We start from the raw sequence: 15,878 nt of genomic DNA on the forward strand, positions 1-15,878 counted from the left end.
ACAGGATCCTGGTTTGTTTAGGGTCCGGTAGCACAGTAAGTTGAAGAAGACTATAGCAGTATTATCGCATGAAATTAATATTCCTGCAATTGACACACATAACCACGAGGCTTCACCTTGCTCTTGTATTTCTCCTTCCCCAGCTGGAACTTGACGTAGGGGTCACTGAAGCCGTTGTCGTCCATGGGAACGAGGTTGTTGCCTTCGACGAGAACAATCGTCACAACGCTATTCCAAACCTGGATCTTCATTTTCTTGTTCGAATCTGACGGACGAATTGAGCGACGGAAATACTGAACAAAAAGAAAATAAATTCAAATATATTTTTACAATACATGTAGGTAAATGGATTCATTGTTTTTAAAATGCTTTTATACAAATTACCTCTTTTTACACCAAACAACAGAAATATTGAACAAAGAGAAAAGATATATACATATTTACAATGGGTAAATGGATTAATTGTTTTTAAAATGCTTTTACACATATTACCTACAGGTATTTTTACAATTAGCAATGGAAATATTGATCAAAGAGAAAAAAAAAAAAATATATATATTTACAACGGGTAAATGGATTAATTGTTTTATAGAGAATAATACATGAGTGGCCATTAGATACTATTTATCTTACGAGTTGTTTTAAAATGTATCTAATGGACAAAAGCAAGTTTTGATACGTTTTTAAACAACGAGTTGTAAAATAAATGGTATCTAACGGACACGAATGTATTATTCTATTTTTTACATATCCTCAAAAACCAAGTTTTAAGCAAATTTTAACATCTTTTTCGGCTAAAAGTTATTTACAGCCCTTGCATTTGTAACTAACTTCCGCATCACAGACAAATGATTGTCAGGTTAACTATACATCACAGCCACAGCGTAATCAATTTTGAATTAGGAATTCTTCATCATATTATAGTATAATAGTACTAATATATAGTATTATAGTAAAATTTTAACTTTTAGTGTATAATAATTATACACTAAAAGTTAAAAGTTAAAAAATCAGATCCAACTGTACCATCTTGGTCTGACTACCTTCTATGAAGGTGACAGATATTACATAGCTGACTCCATCTGTGTAAAACACTGGTTTTACGTAATTATTATATAAATAATATTTTCTTATGTCCTTACCACCTGTGACATCCAATAGCCGATGTGTATTTTTTGTGCTGGGGCGTCATTAAACATTTGTTCATTCATTCATTCATTCTCTCATTCATTAGCACATTAGCTAAAAACCAGTCTACTGAAAATGCAGAACACTTTTTATGCTATTGAATGTTATAACGTTTGTACTAACCACTTGTTAGATTTTGCTAATCTCAGATTTTAATTTATTTTATCTGGTGAGATGAACCTTTTAAGAAACTATCTGATTGTTCAAACCTTAATAGTAAATATTTAAGGACTTATATTCACTTTTTCCCATTTCTAAATAATGTAAGAATATTAGCCAGCTCTCTCTGTCTCTGTCTATTTCTCTGTTTGTCGTGCTCTTTCTCTCCCCCCCCCCCTCTCTCTCTCTCTCTCACCTTATTTTCTTTCAATTCTTTTATTATCTAATACCAATTTATAAAATTATATACAATTGATTATATTTGCCATGTTGGCTATTGACAAAACATTTATATACTGATGCCTATCGGCCAATTACTATATCAAATATTTGATGTTTACTAACTATTCTTTAAACTAAAAATACTTTGGAGAATTTAGTGTCTAAAGTCATGATTTTAAATGTTGCACTCTTGTTTTTATGGTTTGTTTTTTCCTGATGATGTCAATAATATACTGACAAAATGTTTTGCCATTATTTTATCAGATAAAAGACATAAAAGTATTTCGAAGATTCAGTTGGCTCTAAAACACTGAATTAATACAACTAAGAAATTCTACAAAATAAATGTCTCACCTAGTGTAACACTGGTTTGGTGTGAATATATATTTTTTTATTTGATCATAAAATAAATTCATGGGTAATGTAGATGAAATAAGGGAGAAGAAAAAAATTAATTCACTATTAAAATGTCAATCCATCTGCTTGCACTTAAAAAAACGATTTTAATTTATCTTCTTGATGTAAAATTAATGATTAATCTAGTTTTAATCTAATGTTCAATGCAAATTTTTAAAAAAAAATTCAAATAATGATGTACTGGTAAAGCTCATGATTAATCTACCGGTAGTTGTATTTACAATAAAATCTAATTTATTAAAAAATTAAAATCAAATTTATTTTTTTAACATTACAGGTGCAAATGGTATCGGTCTAATAGTTTGTGATAAAAAGAGCTAAATGTGAATAATTTAACACGACTTAAATATAAAAAATTTCAGAAGTTTTGTTTCACTTGCTGCTGGCCAGTACGTGACATATATTCTCTAGACAAGCAAGCATTATGAGAGTACTGCTAAACCAATACATGTCCCTTACCGAACCAAACAAATTTTTTTTATCTCCTAAATTTATGGGACATACCTTTGTAAAAAGTATGTAAATTACCATGAAAAATAAACTTGATCAGTTACAGTATATGATAAAGAAATATACAAAATTTCATCTCAATATCTTCAGGCATTGCAAAACAAAAGTCCTGAAAACACATTTTTACATCTCTCAAGTTCAAGGGCTATACCTCCATCAAAAATGGGCAATATGCAATGAAACTAATGCTTGATATGTAACAGTACATTGTAAAGCTATACACAAAATTCCAGCTCAATATCTCAAGGCTTTCTCAAAACAAAGTCTGAAATGTTTAGTTTTTTTCACATGTCCTAAATGCAAGGGCCATAACTCCATCAAAAAATGCGTAAATTGCCATGAAAGTCAAACTTGATCTGTAACAGTACATTATACAAAAAAATTCAGCTTAATATTTCAAGATATTCTATAAAAAAAACATCTGGAAAACTATAAGTGGGACGGACAGACGGACGGACGGACAGACAGACAGACAGACAGACAGACAGACAGACAGACACACAGACAGACAGACAGACACAGACCGACACAGACACAAGGACAGAGATGAAACCTATAGTCGCCTCCAAATTGGACCGATATAAATAACTTTGTCCACTTGCCACAGTTTTACCTAACAGGTAATTTTATGTATGTGTTTGGAACAATAAAATAAATATACACATTTAATGAGTTTGTTGTTTCTGTTACAATGTTTTGTAACTTGTTTAGCGTGATGGACTGTTGCACGATTTAGACACTTTCACTTTTCTCATAGGCGAAATAACTGTTAACTATCTAATTCCAGATACAGGTCAACTTTGATACATGTAGTTTGAAAAGATACAATGTCAAGGTCCTATGAAGTATATGCAAGGCAGCAAATATGAGAAATTAAGAGCCACTGTCTATAACCATTATGCAGATGATTTTATTAGATTTTTTTTTTATATACTTGGTATGTTACATACTAAATGCATCCTAATTTGATTAATAATATGGACATCTGTGAAAACAGGTATGTCTAAGTTTGTCACTAAGATCAAATTTCAACTTCAAAGCACATGTGTTCCGATTCAGTCAAATTTTGAAGTTGTCACATTCTGCATAATATTTCTGCTAAGTGGGATGTAACACTTTGATATGAACCAAGATATTTTTAACCATATGGGCAATAATGGAAATGGAAATGTTTTATTTAAAGACGCACTCAACACATTTTATTTACGGTTATAAGCTGTCGGACATATGGTTAAGGACCACATAAATATTGAGGAAGGAAACCCGCTGTCGCCACTTAATGGGCTATTCTTTTCGATTAAGCAGCAAGGGATCTTTTATATGCACTATCCCAGACAGGATAACACATACCACAGCCTTTGATATACCAGTCGTGGTGTACTGGCTGGAGCAAGAAATAGAGAAATAGCCCACTGAGCCCACTGACGGGGATGGATCCCAAACCGACCGCGCATCAAGCGAGCACTTTACCACTGGGCTACGTCTTGCCCCAATATGGGTAATAAAGTACTTATTTAACAGAATATAACATTTATCATTGCAGTTGGTTAGCATATGAACCATTCAATTCTCCTCTGTATTTTTTTTATTGCAACAACTTGAAAACAAAAAAAATCCTTGAAGAAATAACTAATAAAGTGTCATTAGGACAGATGTTTCTACTGATAATAATTTATTTGATAAACCTGGCTTAACTGAACAATCACAAAAGACACAAGCTCAACATTCCTAATCAAAACAAGCAATCTCACTCTACACCAGATCAACCATCCTTATTCTGGATTAACAACAGGCAATCTCACTGTAAACAAGATTAGCATTCCTAAACCCAAATTATGGCCAGGATTTGTGCATCGGCTGCCCCTGTACATAGCAGTGAAAATAAGAAACGGTCTCTTGCCAATTTGAAGAAACACCATCACTAACAAGATCAGCAGTTTTATATTTCCTGTACTGAAGAGTTTGTATGTTCATGCATGGAAACAGAAAAGCCAAGGTGTTCATACAGCAAAGCTATGTAATATATACCAGTATGTTATGTCTCATCAAACAAATCAGCAATTTAAGAAGAACTACACAATCTTTAATAATATTTAAATATCCTATGACAATATCTTTGTCCTCTTGTGACTTGGACACCAGCGTACATGTCATAATTAGGGTATATATGCAGGGTTAAAGCTCGCCCATCAAAGTTATTGGCAAATTGACAAACTCGGTCAGAAGATGTTGGCTAAATTCATGTTTCAATTAGCCAAACTGCAAGATTAATAAAGGGCACATGATTTACGAATTAGCTCTTGGGCAAATTAATTACGAATAAATTCACTAAAGTCAATTTTAAGTCTCATTTTGGCAATTTGACAAATTACCACTTTATAATCCTGTACATGTAATCATTAGAAACATCAAGTATACTGCATACCAAAAGAAATGTGACTATAATTGTCAGCCATAACATTACATTTTATAATAGGATTAATACATACTGAGATTCAATTATCAATTATTTCACAGAACAGTGTTTGTAATCAAGTAAATTTATTTTAATTACCAACTAACAATAATCCTGATTTGCATTTCTTTTGGTGTTTGGTATATTAACTAGTCATATGATCGACTCACATTTTCATTTTCTTCTTGTGATTTGGGCAGCAGTGTACATGTGATAATCACAAACAATACTAACTAGTGACTTACAACATCTTTGTCTTCTTGTGATTTGGGCAGCAGTGTACATGTGATAATCACAAACAATACTAACTAGTGACTTACAACATCTTTGTCTTCTTGTGATTTGGGCAGCAGTGTACATGTGATAATCACAAACAATACTAACTAGTGACTTACAACATCTTTGTCTTCTTGTGATTTGGGCAGCAGTGTACATGTGATAATCAGAAAGCCCATGTAGTCCGACTTTCCGCGTTCACTCAGCAGTAATTTCATTTCCGTGGGGCTGAAAGTGTGACAACTATTAAACATAATAATTTTAAATGTTTCAATACAGAAAGTGTGACAACTATTAAACATAATAATTTTAAATGTTTCAATACACAAAGTGTAACAACTATTAAACATAATAATTTTAAATGTTTCAATACAGAAAGTGTAACAACTATTAAACATAATAATTTTAAATGTTTCAATACAGGAAGTGTGACAACTATTAAACATAATCATTTTAAATGTTTCAATACAGAAAGTGTGACAACTATTAAACATAATCATTTTAAATGTTTCAATACGGTAACCATCACAGATTTGTTTAAAATAATCTAAAAATGAATGAATGTTTAACGACACCCCAGCACAAAAATACACATCGGCTATTGGGTGTCAAAAAAGGTAAAATAATCTAAAAATAATTTCAGTGAATGAACTAACAGTTTATAAATGGTAATGAAAAAAAAAAAAATGAAGTGATGATTAGTTTTATTGTTGTTTAAGTTATTAATGTTCTTGTTGTTATGTTGTTATGTAGTGATGCCCTTATAATATTTGGTGCCAATTAATGGTTGTATGGTTACAAATTTAACAAAATAATGTAATTTGATTCAGTGTGATGTTTTGTCTCCATCTTTTTGTTTTCATACCTAATAGGTGATAATTTACTAAATATCATTAAATACACATGCATTTTCTTTCTTTGTAGAATAATGTCAAGTCAGCATAGCCTGTTTAATATCTTCTTGGGACTATATAATCTTAAATATTGACTTTTCCTTTCATCAGTAAAACTATTGAGTTATTTTGGCTAACATAATCTGACAGATGAAACTACCAAGTGTACATTCGCATCCTTTTCTGTCTGACAGCTGGAAATGCAAAACACTGTAATAAGGTCTCACGACAGAGTTATTTAATTCTGTTATAAGTGCTTGTCCGTCTGACCAAAGTCAAATCAAAACTGTCTGACCAAGTCTGAACTGCATCACCAATTCTAAATTGTTTGGACAAATTTAATACAGAAAAGCTGAGAAATGAAACACACATACATGTAGCTTATATATACTACTCAAAAGAATTTAAGGGTCAAAAATTTATAACCAAATAAGATTCAGAGTGTATTAGATTGATGATGTAAACTACACCAAAATTTTTATTTATTGTTCGATATTTACAAAAAAACACAAATAAATGTCACTGTATACGAGAAAGTCACATGACATGCTGTCAAAGTTGAAGGTTGTCAAACATGGATTTTACACATTAGAACATTCGTTTAATAGTGTGTGAATCCACCCCTGGCGCGAATACACTTGGCACATCGTTGCCTCATGCTGTTGATCAGACGTCTGAAGAACTCTTGGGGAATGGCCTGCCACTCTGCCATAAGAAGTTGACCCAGATCATGAAGGTTGGCTGGAGGGGCATGGTTATCCCGAACTCTCCTGCCTAATTCAACCCAGGCGTGCTCTATTGGGGCCAAGTCAGACGAATATGCTGGCCAATCCATCCTGGCGATACCTTGTTGTCTGAGAAAATCCGTTACCACCCTGGCGCGGTGGGGTCTGGCATTGTCATCCTGCAGAACTGCCCCGCCGCCAATCTGCTGAAGGCCTGGGAGAACCAACGGCCGGATAATCTCATTCAGATAGCGGATTCCATTCAGATTGCCATCCACCACATAGAGGGGGGTCCTGTGGTGGATAGAGATGCTGCCCCACACCATGACGCTGCCACCACCGAACCGGTGACGAGGTCTAACGTTAACGTCAGCGAAGCGCTCCCCAGGACGTCTGTAGACATCGAACCCGACCATCGTTGAACTGGAGACTAAACCTGGACTCATCAGTGAACATCACTCGACCCCACTGAACACGTTGCCACCGCAGATGAAGCGTGCACCAGTGACGTCTGGCCGTTCTGTGACGTGGTAGGAGTGGTGGTCGAACAGCCTGGCGACGGCAGCGTAGATTATTGGCTCTCAGACGATTGCGTATGGTTTGATCAGACACTCGAGTTCTAGTCGCAGTCTGCAGATTGTCATGTAATCGGCGTGCAGTGGTTGTGCGTTGATGTAGAGCCATATTGGTGATGTAGCGGTCCTCTCTATTTGTAGTGCTTCGGGGTCTTCCCGAACGTGGATGATTTCGAACAGAATTCGTTGCTTGGTACCGTTGCCACAGTCGGCCAACGACACTCTGACTGACACCAAGTCTCAGAGCAACATTTCTTTGCGTATTGACATCCTGAAGCCAAGCAATAGCCCTTCCTCGATCTTTGATAGTCAGTTGAAGTCGTAACCTTTGTCGAATTTGGAGTGTGCACCGTACACGAACGCAAGCTCCAATTATACGGAAATTCAGCATTGGGAACATGGAATACACATGCAAAGCGTGCAAATGAAGCGCTTTGTGAAAAAGCAAGTTATGGGCACTTAGCAGACCTTTCGCTTTCGCCCTAATTTATGTGCAAATGTAAGCATGTTTTCGCCATTAGAACTAGTCGACAGTGTCAATGACAGTGGATTTTAATTCATTTATGGGTTGCTTAGACCCACTTTCGTCAAAATGGAACAATACCATGCGTGACATTATGGTCTAGCTAATATAATTGACATTCAGAAAATAAAGTCGAAAATATCGTCTGACCCTTAAATTCTTTTGAGTAGTATATTAAGTTTAACAGGATTGATATGATTGTATTTTTATACACACTGAGAACTGAAAATTTATATAAACTATTCAGGGCTCGAACTTAACGGCGACACCAACGGCAATTGCTGTCGTTGAGATATAAATTGCCGTAGGTAGCGAGCATCACACTGGCAAAATGTATACACCTAGTATACATTATCTGCCAATATTTAACATTTGCACATTTAAAAGATGTAACAAGATAGCTTTTCAGTCAGGTTTATTTGCTGCAAATGTCACTTTTAAAAAAATTGCCATCGGCTACTCAAAATTGCCGTCGGTGGACTGTTTCACCCATGGCAATTCTTTTAAAAATTGCCATGGGAGACAAATTCTTAAGTTCAAGCCCTGCTATTTATGGTTTGCATATATATGTAAAACAAATTCATCTGCATGTACAGTGGACTCTGTCTAAACCGGACTCACTTCGTACCGTCGAAATGGTCCGGTTTACATAGAGGACTGGTTTAGACAGAGTTCATCCAGAGTTATGGTTCTTGAATGTTTGACAACTCGCAATCAACAATGACATTTGAACCCATGGATGGTTGGGAAATACAGTCACAGAAGCCAGACCTACATGAGCTGGCGATGAAGATGGACGCTGTTCCATGCTCTCTCGTGTAACCCCCCCCCCAACCTCGGGGGGATTAATTGCTTTGTATGGGATGCTGATAGAGTACCGTGTCGCGTACACCGGGTCACGGGCAACCGGTACTTTGGTGTACAGCGACCATGCTCCACAAAAGAAGGGAAGAGGAACAAGGAAGAGGAAACGTGCGCCAGGGGTGGCACAGGGGGAACAAAGCTGATGGCTCAACCGCCAGTGGCGGTCTCTTCTGCGTCGTCGCCCCCAGCCCGACCGGACAAGCCAGCCAAGCCAGCTGAGAAAACCCAGCAAGCGAAGTCTGACAAGTCGACGCCAGGAGAGGAGCTGAACATTGCCATGACATTGACACGGCCGGTGTCTCCCATTCCTGCACCTTCACGTTCGACTCCGTCGAGACCCCCACCCACGGGGAACTCCGTTGAGATGAACAAGGAAGTTGGTGTTGCGAAAAGGAAGGCCGTCGCTCCCCTGAGTGACCAGCCAGCCAAGGCACGGCCTTCCGCCTCTGGCCAAGGCAGGGACTTTGCCGTATGGAGTCTCGCTGTCAGCAAGATCAAGAGCCAGTACTCTAAGTACTTGGTTGGTGATACACCACACGTGGGCTCACTGCTGGGAGGTATCCATGAGGGAAGTTTCAAGCACTTCCCCGACGGCAGTGAGGTGGCCATCCACGATACGGTCTGCCTAGTGGTGACGACGCGCCAGGAGGATCTGTACAGACATGGAATCCTTTTCAGGGATATGGACAACAACACCGTCCACAGAGTACTCAAGATCATTGCCAGCGTCCATTACGTCGAGCTAGCAAAAACCCGGCTAGGTCACAGGTGGAGGAAACTTGTGCCACACTTCAACGGCAAGCAGTTCATCGACTCCTTAGGCGCCAACCTCCTCAAGAACAAAATGGCCTTAATGAGGCCACTCACATGGACATATAGATCGGACTTTAAACTTTTAGACCTTCGTTCAAAATTCTATGTCAAAATTACTCTTTTTTTTACAAATATTATTAAATAGTTCGATCCTCTCTTCTTTCTCTTATTTATTTTTGGACTGTCCTTCTAAATTGCTCCAAATTATATAAATATTCGACCGAGCAGTCCATTCTTTTTATTTTTGGCTTGTAACTTTTTATTTATTTATTTTTAATTCTATTAACTTTTTTTCTTCACTAATTACTATTTAAAAAATTCTGCCCATTTTCAACTCTACCCCCATCCCGAGTCAGGCCACCTATCTTATTGGAGATCGGACTCTGGGTGGGTGTGTTCAAAACCCTAGTGGTATGTGGGCATGTTAAAATAGTTATCTATCTATACAAGCCAGACTTGCAATCAATTATTTCATAGACATAAGAAATATACCTAAAGGGACATTCCTGAGTTTGCTGCAATTTTTAAGATGTTATCCACTAACAGAGACTTTTTAACGATTGTAATTACATATCAAATATATTTTTCTGCATAAAATATTAGTGGCTGCATATTAAACGTGTTTCTGGTCATTGGGAAATAGTCATACAAGCCAGACTTGCAATCGATTATTTCACAGACATAAAAAATATACCTAAAGGGACATTTCTGAGTTTGCTGCAATTTTTAAGATGTTATCCACTAACAGAGACTTTTTAATGATTGTAATTACATATAAAATATATTTTTCTGAATAAAATATTAGTGGCTGCATATTAAACGTGTTTCTGGTTGTTCTAATATTTGCACTAGGTTAAATTTCATTTTATTTATTCGTATTTACGAAATTATTTGAATACAAAATCCAGATCTAACGGCCAACCGCAATACGAGTAAACTTCACACAAGTGTGATTACATTTTGTATTTGATCTTGCGATGGTGTCCTGATTACTCGGCAAGTGACAATCATTGTTCAACTAATTAAGCAGCCTGTTGTTCAGTCAAATCCCAATCCGGTGTAGACAGGGGTAATTAATGCATGAATGGTTCTTTCGTTCTTGATTTTTTATCCGGAGTCCGGAGTAGACAGAGTACGGATTAGGCAGAGATTTATACCTAAGAGATAAACGGTAGCTGGATGGGCTTTAGAAATGGACCGGTTTACGCAGAGATCCAGATTACACAGAATCCGGTTTAGACAGAAAGAAAGAAAGAACTGTTTTATTTAACTACGCACACTCAACACATTTTATTTACGGTTATATGGCATCAGACATATGGTTAAGGACCACACATATTTTGAGAGGAAACCCGCTGTCGCCACTACATAGGCTACTCTTTCGATTAGCAGCAAGGGATCTTTTATTTGCAGTCCCACAGGCAGGATAGCACAAACCATGGCCTTTGTTGAACCAGTTATGGATCACTGGTCGGTGCAAGTGGTTTTGCACCTACCCATTAAGCCGGTTTAGACAGAATCCACTGTATATGTAATGACAACTAGCTCAGACAGTAAAAATGCTTTCCACTTGATACCCACATAAAATGTTTTAAAAACATTAATATCTTTGACAGCTAGAGCTCAATTGAGTGAGAACTAAATAATTAACTTTCTGTTACATTTGTACAATTTAACATTATCCCATTGGTCCAACCGTAGCAATGGGAGTTTGTTCATTTCTCGACGAACATTGTCAGGGAACGTCACATCTGATGATGTCACTTACTGACTTGAGCCTTATTGTTTAACAACCAAACAAATAATTCAAAATAAAATACAAACTGTTAGTGTTATTATTAGTAAATATGTTTCAAATTTAATTATAAGTATTGTTTGTTATTTCTTTTATGTTCATCTGGGTATGAACAAAAAAAGTCATCCGCAAACTTATGAGATAATGACTTTGCCAATTCACACAGTTTGAGGATGATATATATATTTTTTAAATATTCTGAGGAATGTAAAAGAAATAACACACAAATAAATGAATACATACATAAATAAATAAATATAAATAAATAAATAAATAAATAAATAAATGTGAAACACATGAAAAATTAACTATTGCCATCGACCCCCTTCCCACATCACTTTTATCCAAAAAATTCATACACAAAAATAAATTATAAACTTGCTCTAATTCATTTGCCGTTTGGTTTTAAATAATATATATATGCTCATATCCATTATCGAGTCTGAGGATGTGGTATATGTAGCTCAGTAGTAGAGTGCTTGCCTGAGATATAATAGGTTGTAAGATATTCACCCCCCTCCATCCCAACTAGTGCCCGACAACTGGTATTTAAAAGACTGTGGTATGTACTGTCCTGTCCATGGGAAAGTGGGTGTTTAAAAAATCCCTTGCTGCTTTTTTAATAGGAATATGCTGTGTGGTCAATGGTTGCAGCAGGTTTCCTCTCTGTCTTCCTCTCTGTCTCTCTCTCTCTCTGTCTCTCACTGTCTATATTTATCTTTCATTTTTTTTATCTGATTCTCTACCTTTCTCTTTCTCCCTTTCTTTGTCTCTCTCTATCATCCATCTCTCTCTCTCTCTCTCTCTCTCTCTCTCTCTCTCTCTCTCTCTCTCTCTCTCTCACTGTCTATATTTTTTCCTTGCTCTCGCTTTGTCTCTCTCCCTCTCATTATCTCTAATCTAATATGTGCGGTTTAAAAAATGTACTGAGATGTTGCAGTATTCACACTCATGTAGTAATATATTAGTTTTAATAGCTGAGGTTACCGACTGACATTTGCATGTAAAAATTTGAACATTTGTGTGCTGTCCACTCAGTTATAGAAAAACAAACAAATACAGTGAAACCTGTCTAAACTGGACCCTGAACAAATTGGAATTCTGGTCAAAACCGGCAAACTTTCATGGTCCCAAATTTTTAAAATTCTACAATGCTATGCTCTAAACACCAGATCCTGTCTAAATTGTATAAATTAAGTCCCTGGTGTGATCCAATTTATACAGATTTCACGGTCTTTCCTTGTTTTCCATAACTGAGTGGACAGCATAATGATTCTACAGAATTCATGTTCTAATGTTTACATGCAGATGTCAGTCATTAACCTCAGCTAATAAAACTAATATATTAATACATGAACATGAATACTGTATGCAATGTATGAAATGAGTTTGTTAACAGTCTTATTTCCCTAGTGAGGGTAAGGTAAATACACATAATTCTCAAAGGAGTAAAATAAATCTGATAAAGTACTACTCAGAATTTTGACAATGATTTTATCAGAATATGGATATTCATTAAAAAATACAAATAATTGGTTTTCAATTACGATGATGGTCGTTTGAGACTCAAATGCTCAACAGACAAATGATGTTGCAACTGGTTTTCAAAAACCCTAGATGGTCGATTTGGCAGTTGTCTGATCAAAATGTTTATATCATATAATAGGTAGTGTATCCAATAAAATAATGCTGTGATTTTTTTCAGATCAAATACTGTAAATTTTTAATAACTTAAATTAATCAGGTCATGGGAGAACATTCACTGACATGTTCCAGAACTAATCTATGTGGTCCTTAACCATATGTCTGATATCATATATCCGTAAATACAATGTGTTGAGTGCGTCGTTAAATAAAACATTTATTTCTTTCTTTTATTATTCATTTCAAAACTGTGCTGTTCTGGTTTGCTAATCCTCATTTCTTTCTTTCTCTTTTTGTTCCAGAACTGATGGATGCCTTCACAGTCATTAAACAAAAACATTTAGCAATTTAGATTGAAAGTTATCCAACATTCTGAACGTAACAGGGCTTCTAGAATTTTTTTTTATAAAATCGACTACATGTCAGTAGCCATAGGATCACAGACTTAAAAAATGTACTAGCCACGATAAAAAATCCACTAGCCCTACATTACTTTAAGTCAATACAATTTTATTAAATAATAGTAATAATTGAGTATGTCACCTAAAGAGGGAGATAGAGCTTAAAAACACTAACATTGTGGGTTTGGGGTGAGGGAAGGATATTCATATTTACAAAATTGACATTTGACCCAAAAATTTCACTAGCCATCCGGCATGGCAATAGTAGTTATTTAATAGCCCAACATTGAATATCACTAGCCATGAGAGTGGAGCTACCATAGTCTAGAAGCCCTGACTTAGTAGAAAAATTATTCACTAGTTTATTATATTGTAGAGCTAGATCAATGAGCAAACTGATGTAATTTAAAAAAATAATAATTAAAAAAAACTCTGCATTATATATTTATACATATCTCATTTGAATATCATGTAATAGCCATCTGGAATTATAGTTAAGTCTAAGGTTTACACAAAAAATATGCTTTAAGCTTCATATTATAGGATAAAGAAATTACTGTCCTCATGTGTTTTAAATTAAGAATAAACATAATTGTATTATACTCGGCAGAGACTCAAATAATACCTCACATAACATAATTTTTATTCCTAATATAGGATAATAATGATATCAAATCACACTCTAGTAATAATCTCTATAAAAGCATCATTGCATGTTATACGATTCAGAAAATATTAATTGGATTAGATTCTTACTTCAATTACAACCAAATAATTACAGTTACCAGGAGAAACAAATTAATTTTATTGGAAAATCTACAGGTTACAATTAATCCAATGTTTTATTTACGGTTATATGGCGTTGGGCATATCGTCGCGTGAGAGCCAGGACGTAAGTGCATCAAAATTCATTTTTAAAAAGCCGAGATAATGAAGGAAAACTGTTTTTCTTGATCAGTAGTTAAGATATCGAATTTCTTTTAATGACAATGAAAGCTGAACATATTTACGATTTCTTTGTATATTTGCGGTATTTATAGCATATTAGGTGTTTTAGTTATTTGCTTAAATAGTTGTAGTTACGACAATTACTGACTCATGATTGAATTAAATGCGTCACTTACGACCAACAGTATATCAAGTAAAGTTGAATATTTATTCTGAAAGAACAATCACTTGTAAAACAATTCAGTTTTGCAAATCACATATTTATTTTTTAAAAGGAGAAAGCTTGTAAATAAAACATATTTAGAAGCAAACATTCAAAAAGGAAGACAAGTAGAAGTACGTATTAATAAAATCACCGCTTAAACAAAATATTATGTGAAATTTTTTTATTTTACTTTTGTTAATAATAATACGATAAATAAAATCAAACTACTGTCTCATGAAATCTTTGTTTTCTTTGACCCACTCCTGATTTTGTCTAAGTCTGGTGCAGGGTTTTTGCCAGAGGGTAAAAAGGTATGGTGCCATACCCAAATATTTTTGCAGAATTTAACTTTTTGATAAAATTAATTACTCTTATCATTACTGTATGATTTTCTTAATCCTAACCCTAAACGTAACCCATTTTCTTTCTAAGGGAGGACCCCCTATACCCCTGTTGAGTGTGGTTGCATTCAATTCCATAGAGGCATACCCAAGAATTTCTTTCTGGCAGAAACACTGTGGTGGTAGTGTTCCATGCTGATGGTGGTGCATCAGAATCAGACGACTTGTTCATACAAAACCTCATTTTCTAGGCAAGTATTCGTTCCTGGTGAGTCATCAGAAATGCTGATGTCATTTTGTGTGCCGCGTTCTTTCCGTGTTCTTTGAGCCATGGGAGTCCTTTTGCAGATAGTTCCTGGTTCTGCTGCCTCAGGGTGTACTTCACTAGTTTCAAGAATACCTGGTTTATCAGTTAGTGCAACAAACAAACCAGAATGGTTAAGCAAACTGAAGCTGGTATTCTTAATGAAGAAACTATGTATAGCAGCTTATTGGTTTGGGATACACCAGGTTCAAGTGAAGCTCATTCAAAGGATATAGGGTTTACATTTCCAATGAGGGGGTGTACTGAATATCAAATCCAGAAGTAGTGAACACTATACCATGTCCACCTGTTGAATATGCAGGATCCTCTCCAGGTTATATTGAGTGAACAGTAACCCATACAGCTTCTGCTGTGCGTTGGGTGTACTCTCCGGGTTCTGTTGTGTGTTCAGTGCACATTCCTGGTTTTGTTGTGTATTTGTTGATTTCTCCGGGTTCTGTTGTGTGTCTAGTAATCTCTCCAGGTTATATTGTGTTTTCGGTGATGTCTCCAGGTTCCGTTGTGTGTCCAGTGATCTCTCAAAGTTCTATTGTGTGTTCAATGATCTCTCCAGGTTCTGTTGTGTGTCCAGTGATCTCTCCAGGTTCTATTGTGTGTTC

The 15,878-nt window shown here is 35.7% G+C and overlaps 1 protein-coding gene across 4 annotated transcripts in view; it reads right to left on the minus strand.

Annotated features, from left to right (window-relative positions):
• Positions 1–15,878, minus strand: part of LOC121385914 (multiple C2 and transmembrane domain-containing protein 1-like) — a 158,142-nt gene that overhangs the window by 44,004 nt on the left and 98,260 nt on the right. For all 4 annotated transcript variants that reach the window (XM_041516728.1, XM_041516712.1, XM_041516708.1 and 1 more), the window contains 2 exons: positions 5,347–5,455; positions 117–293 (listed from right to left, as the gene is read on the minus strand). In XM_041516728.1, the coding sequence (XP_041372662.1) occupies positions 117–293; positions 5,347–5,455 (286 nt within the window). The remainder of the gene's footprint in view (positions 1–116; positions 294–5,346; positions 5,456–15,878) is intronic.

This window comes from Gigantopelta aegis, chromosome 2 (assembly GCF_016097555.1).
Source record: "Gigantopelta aegis isolate Gae_Host chromosome 2, Gae_host_genome, whole genome shotgun sequence".
Classification (NCBI taxonomy): domain Eukaryota; kingdom Metazoa; phylum Mollusca; class Gastropoda; order Neomphalida; family Peltospiridae; genus Gigantopelta; species Gigantopelta aegis.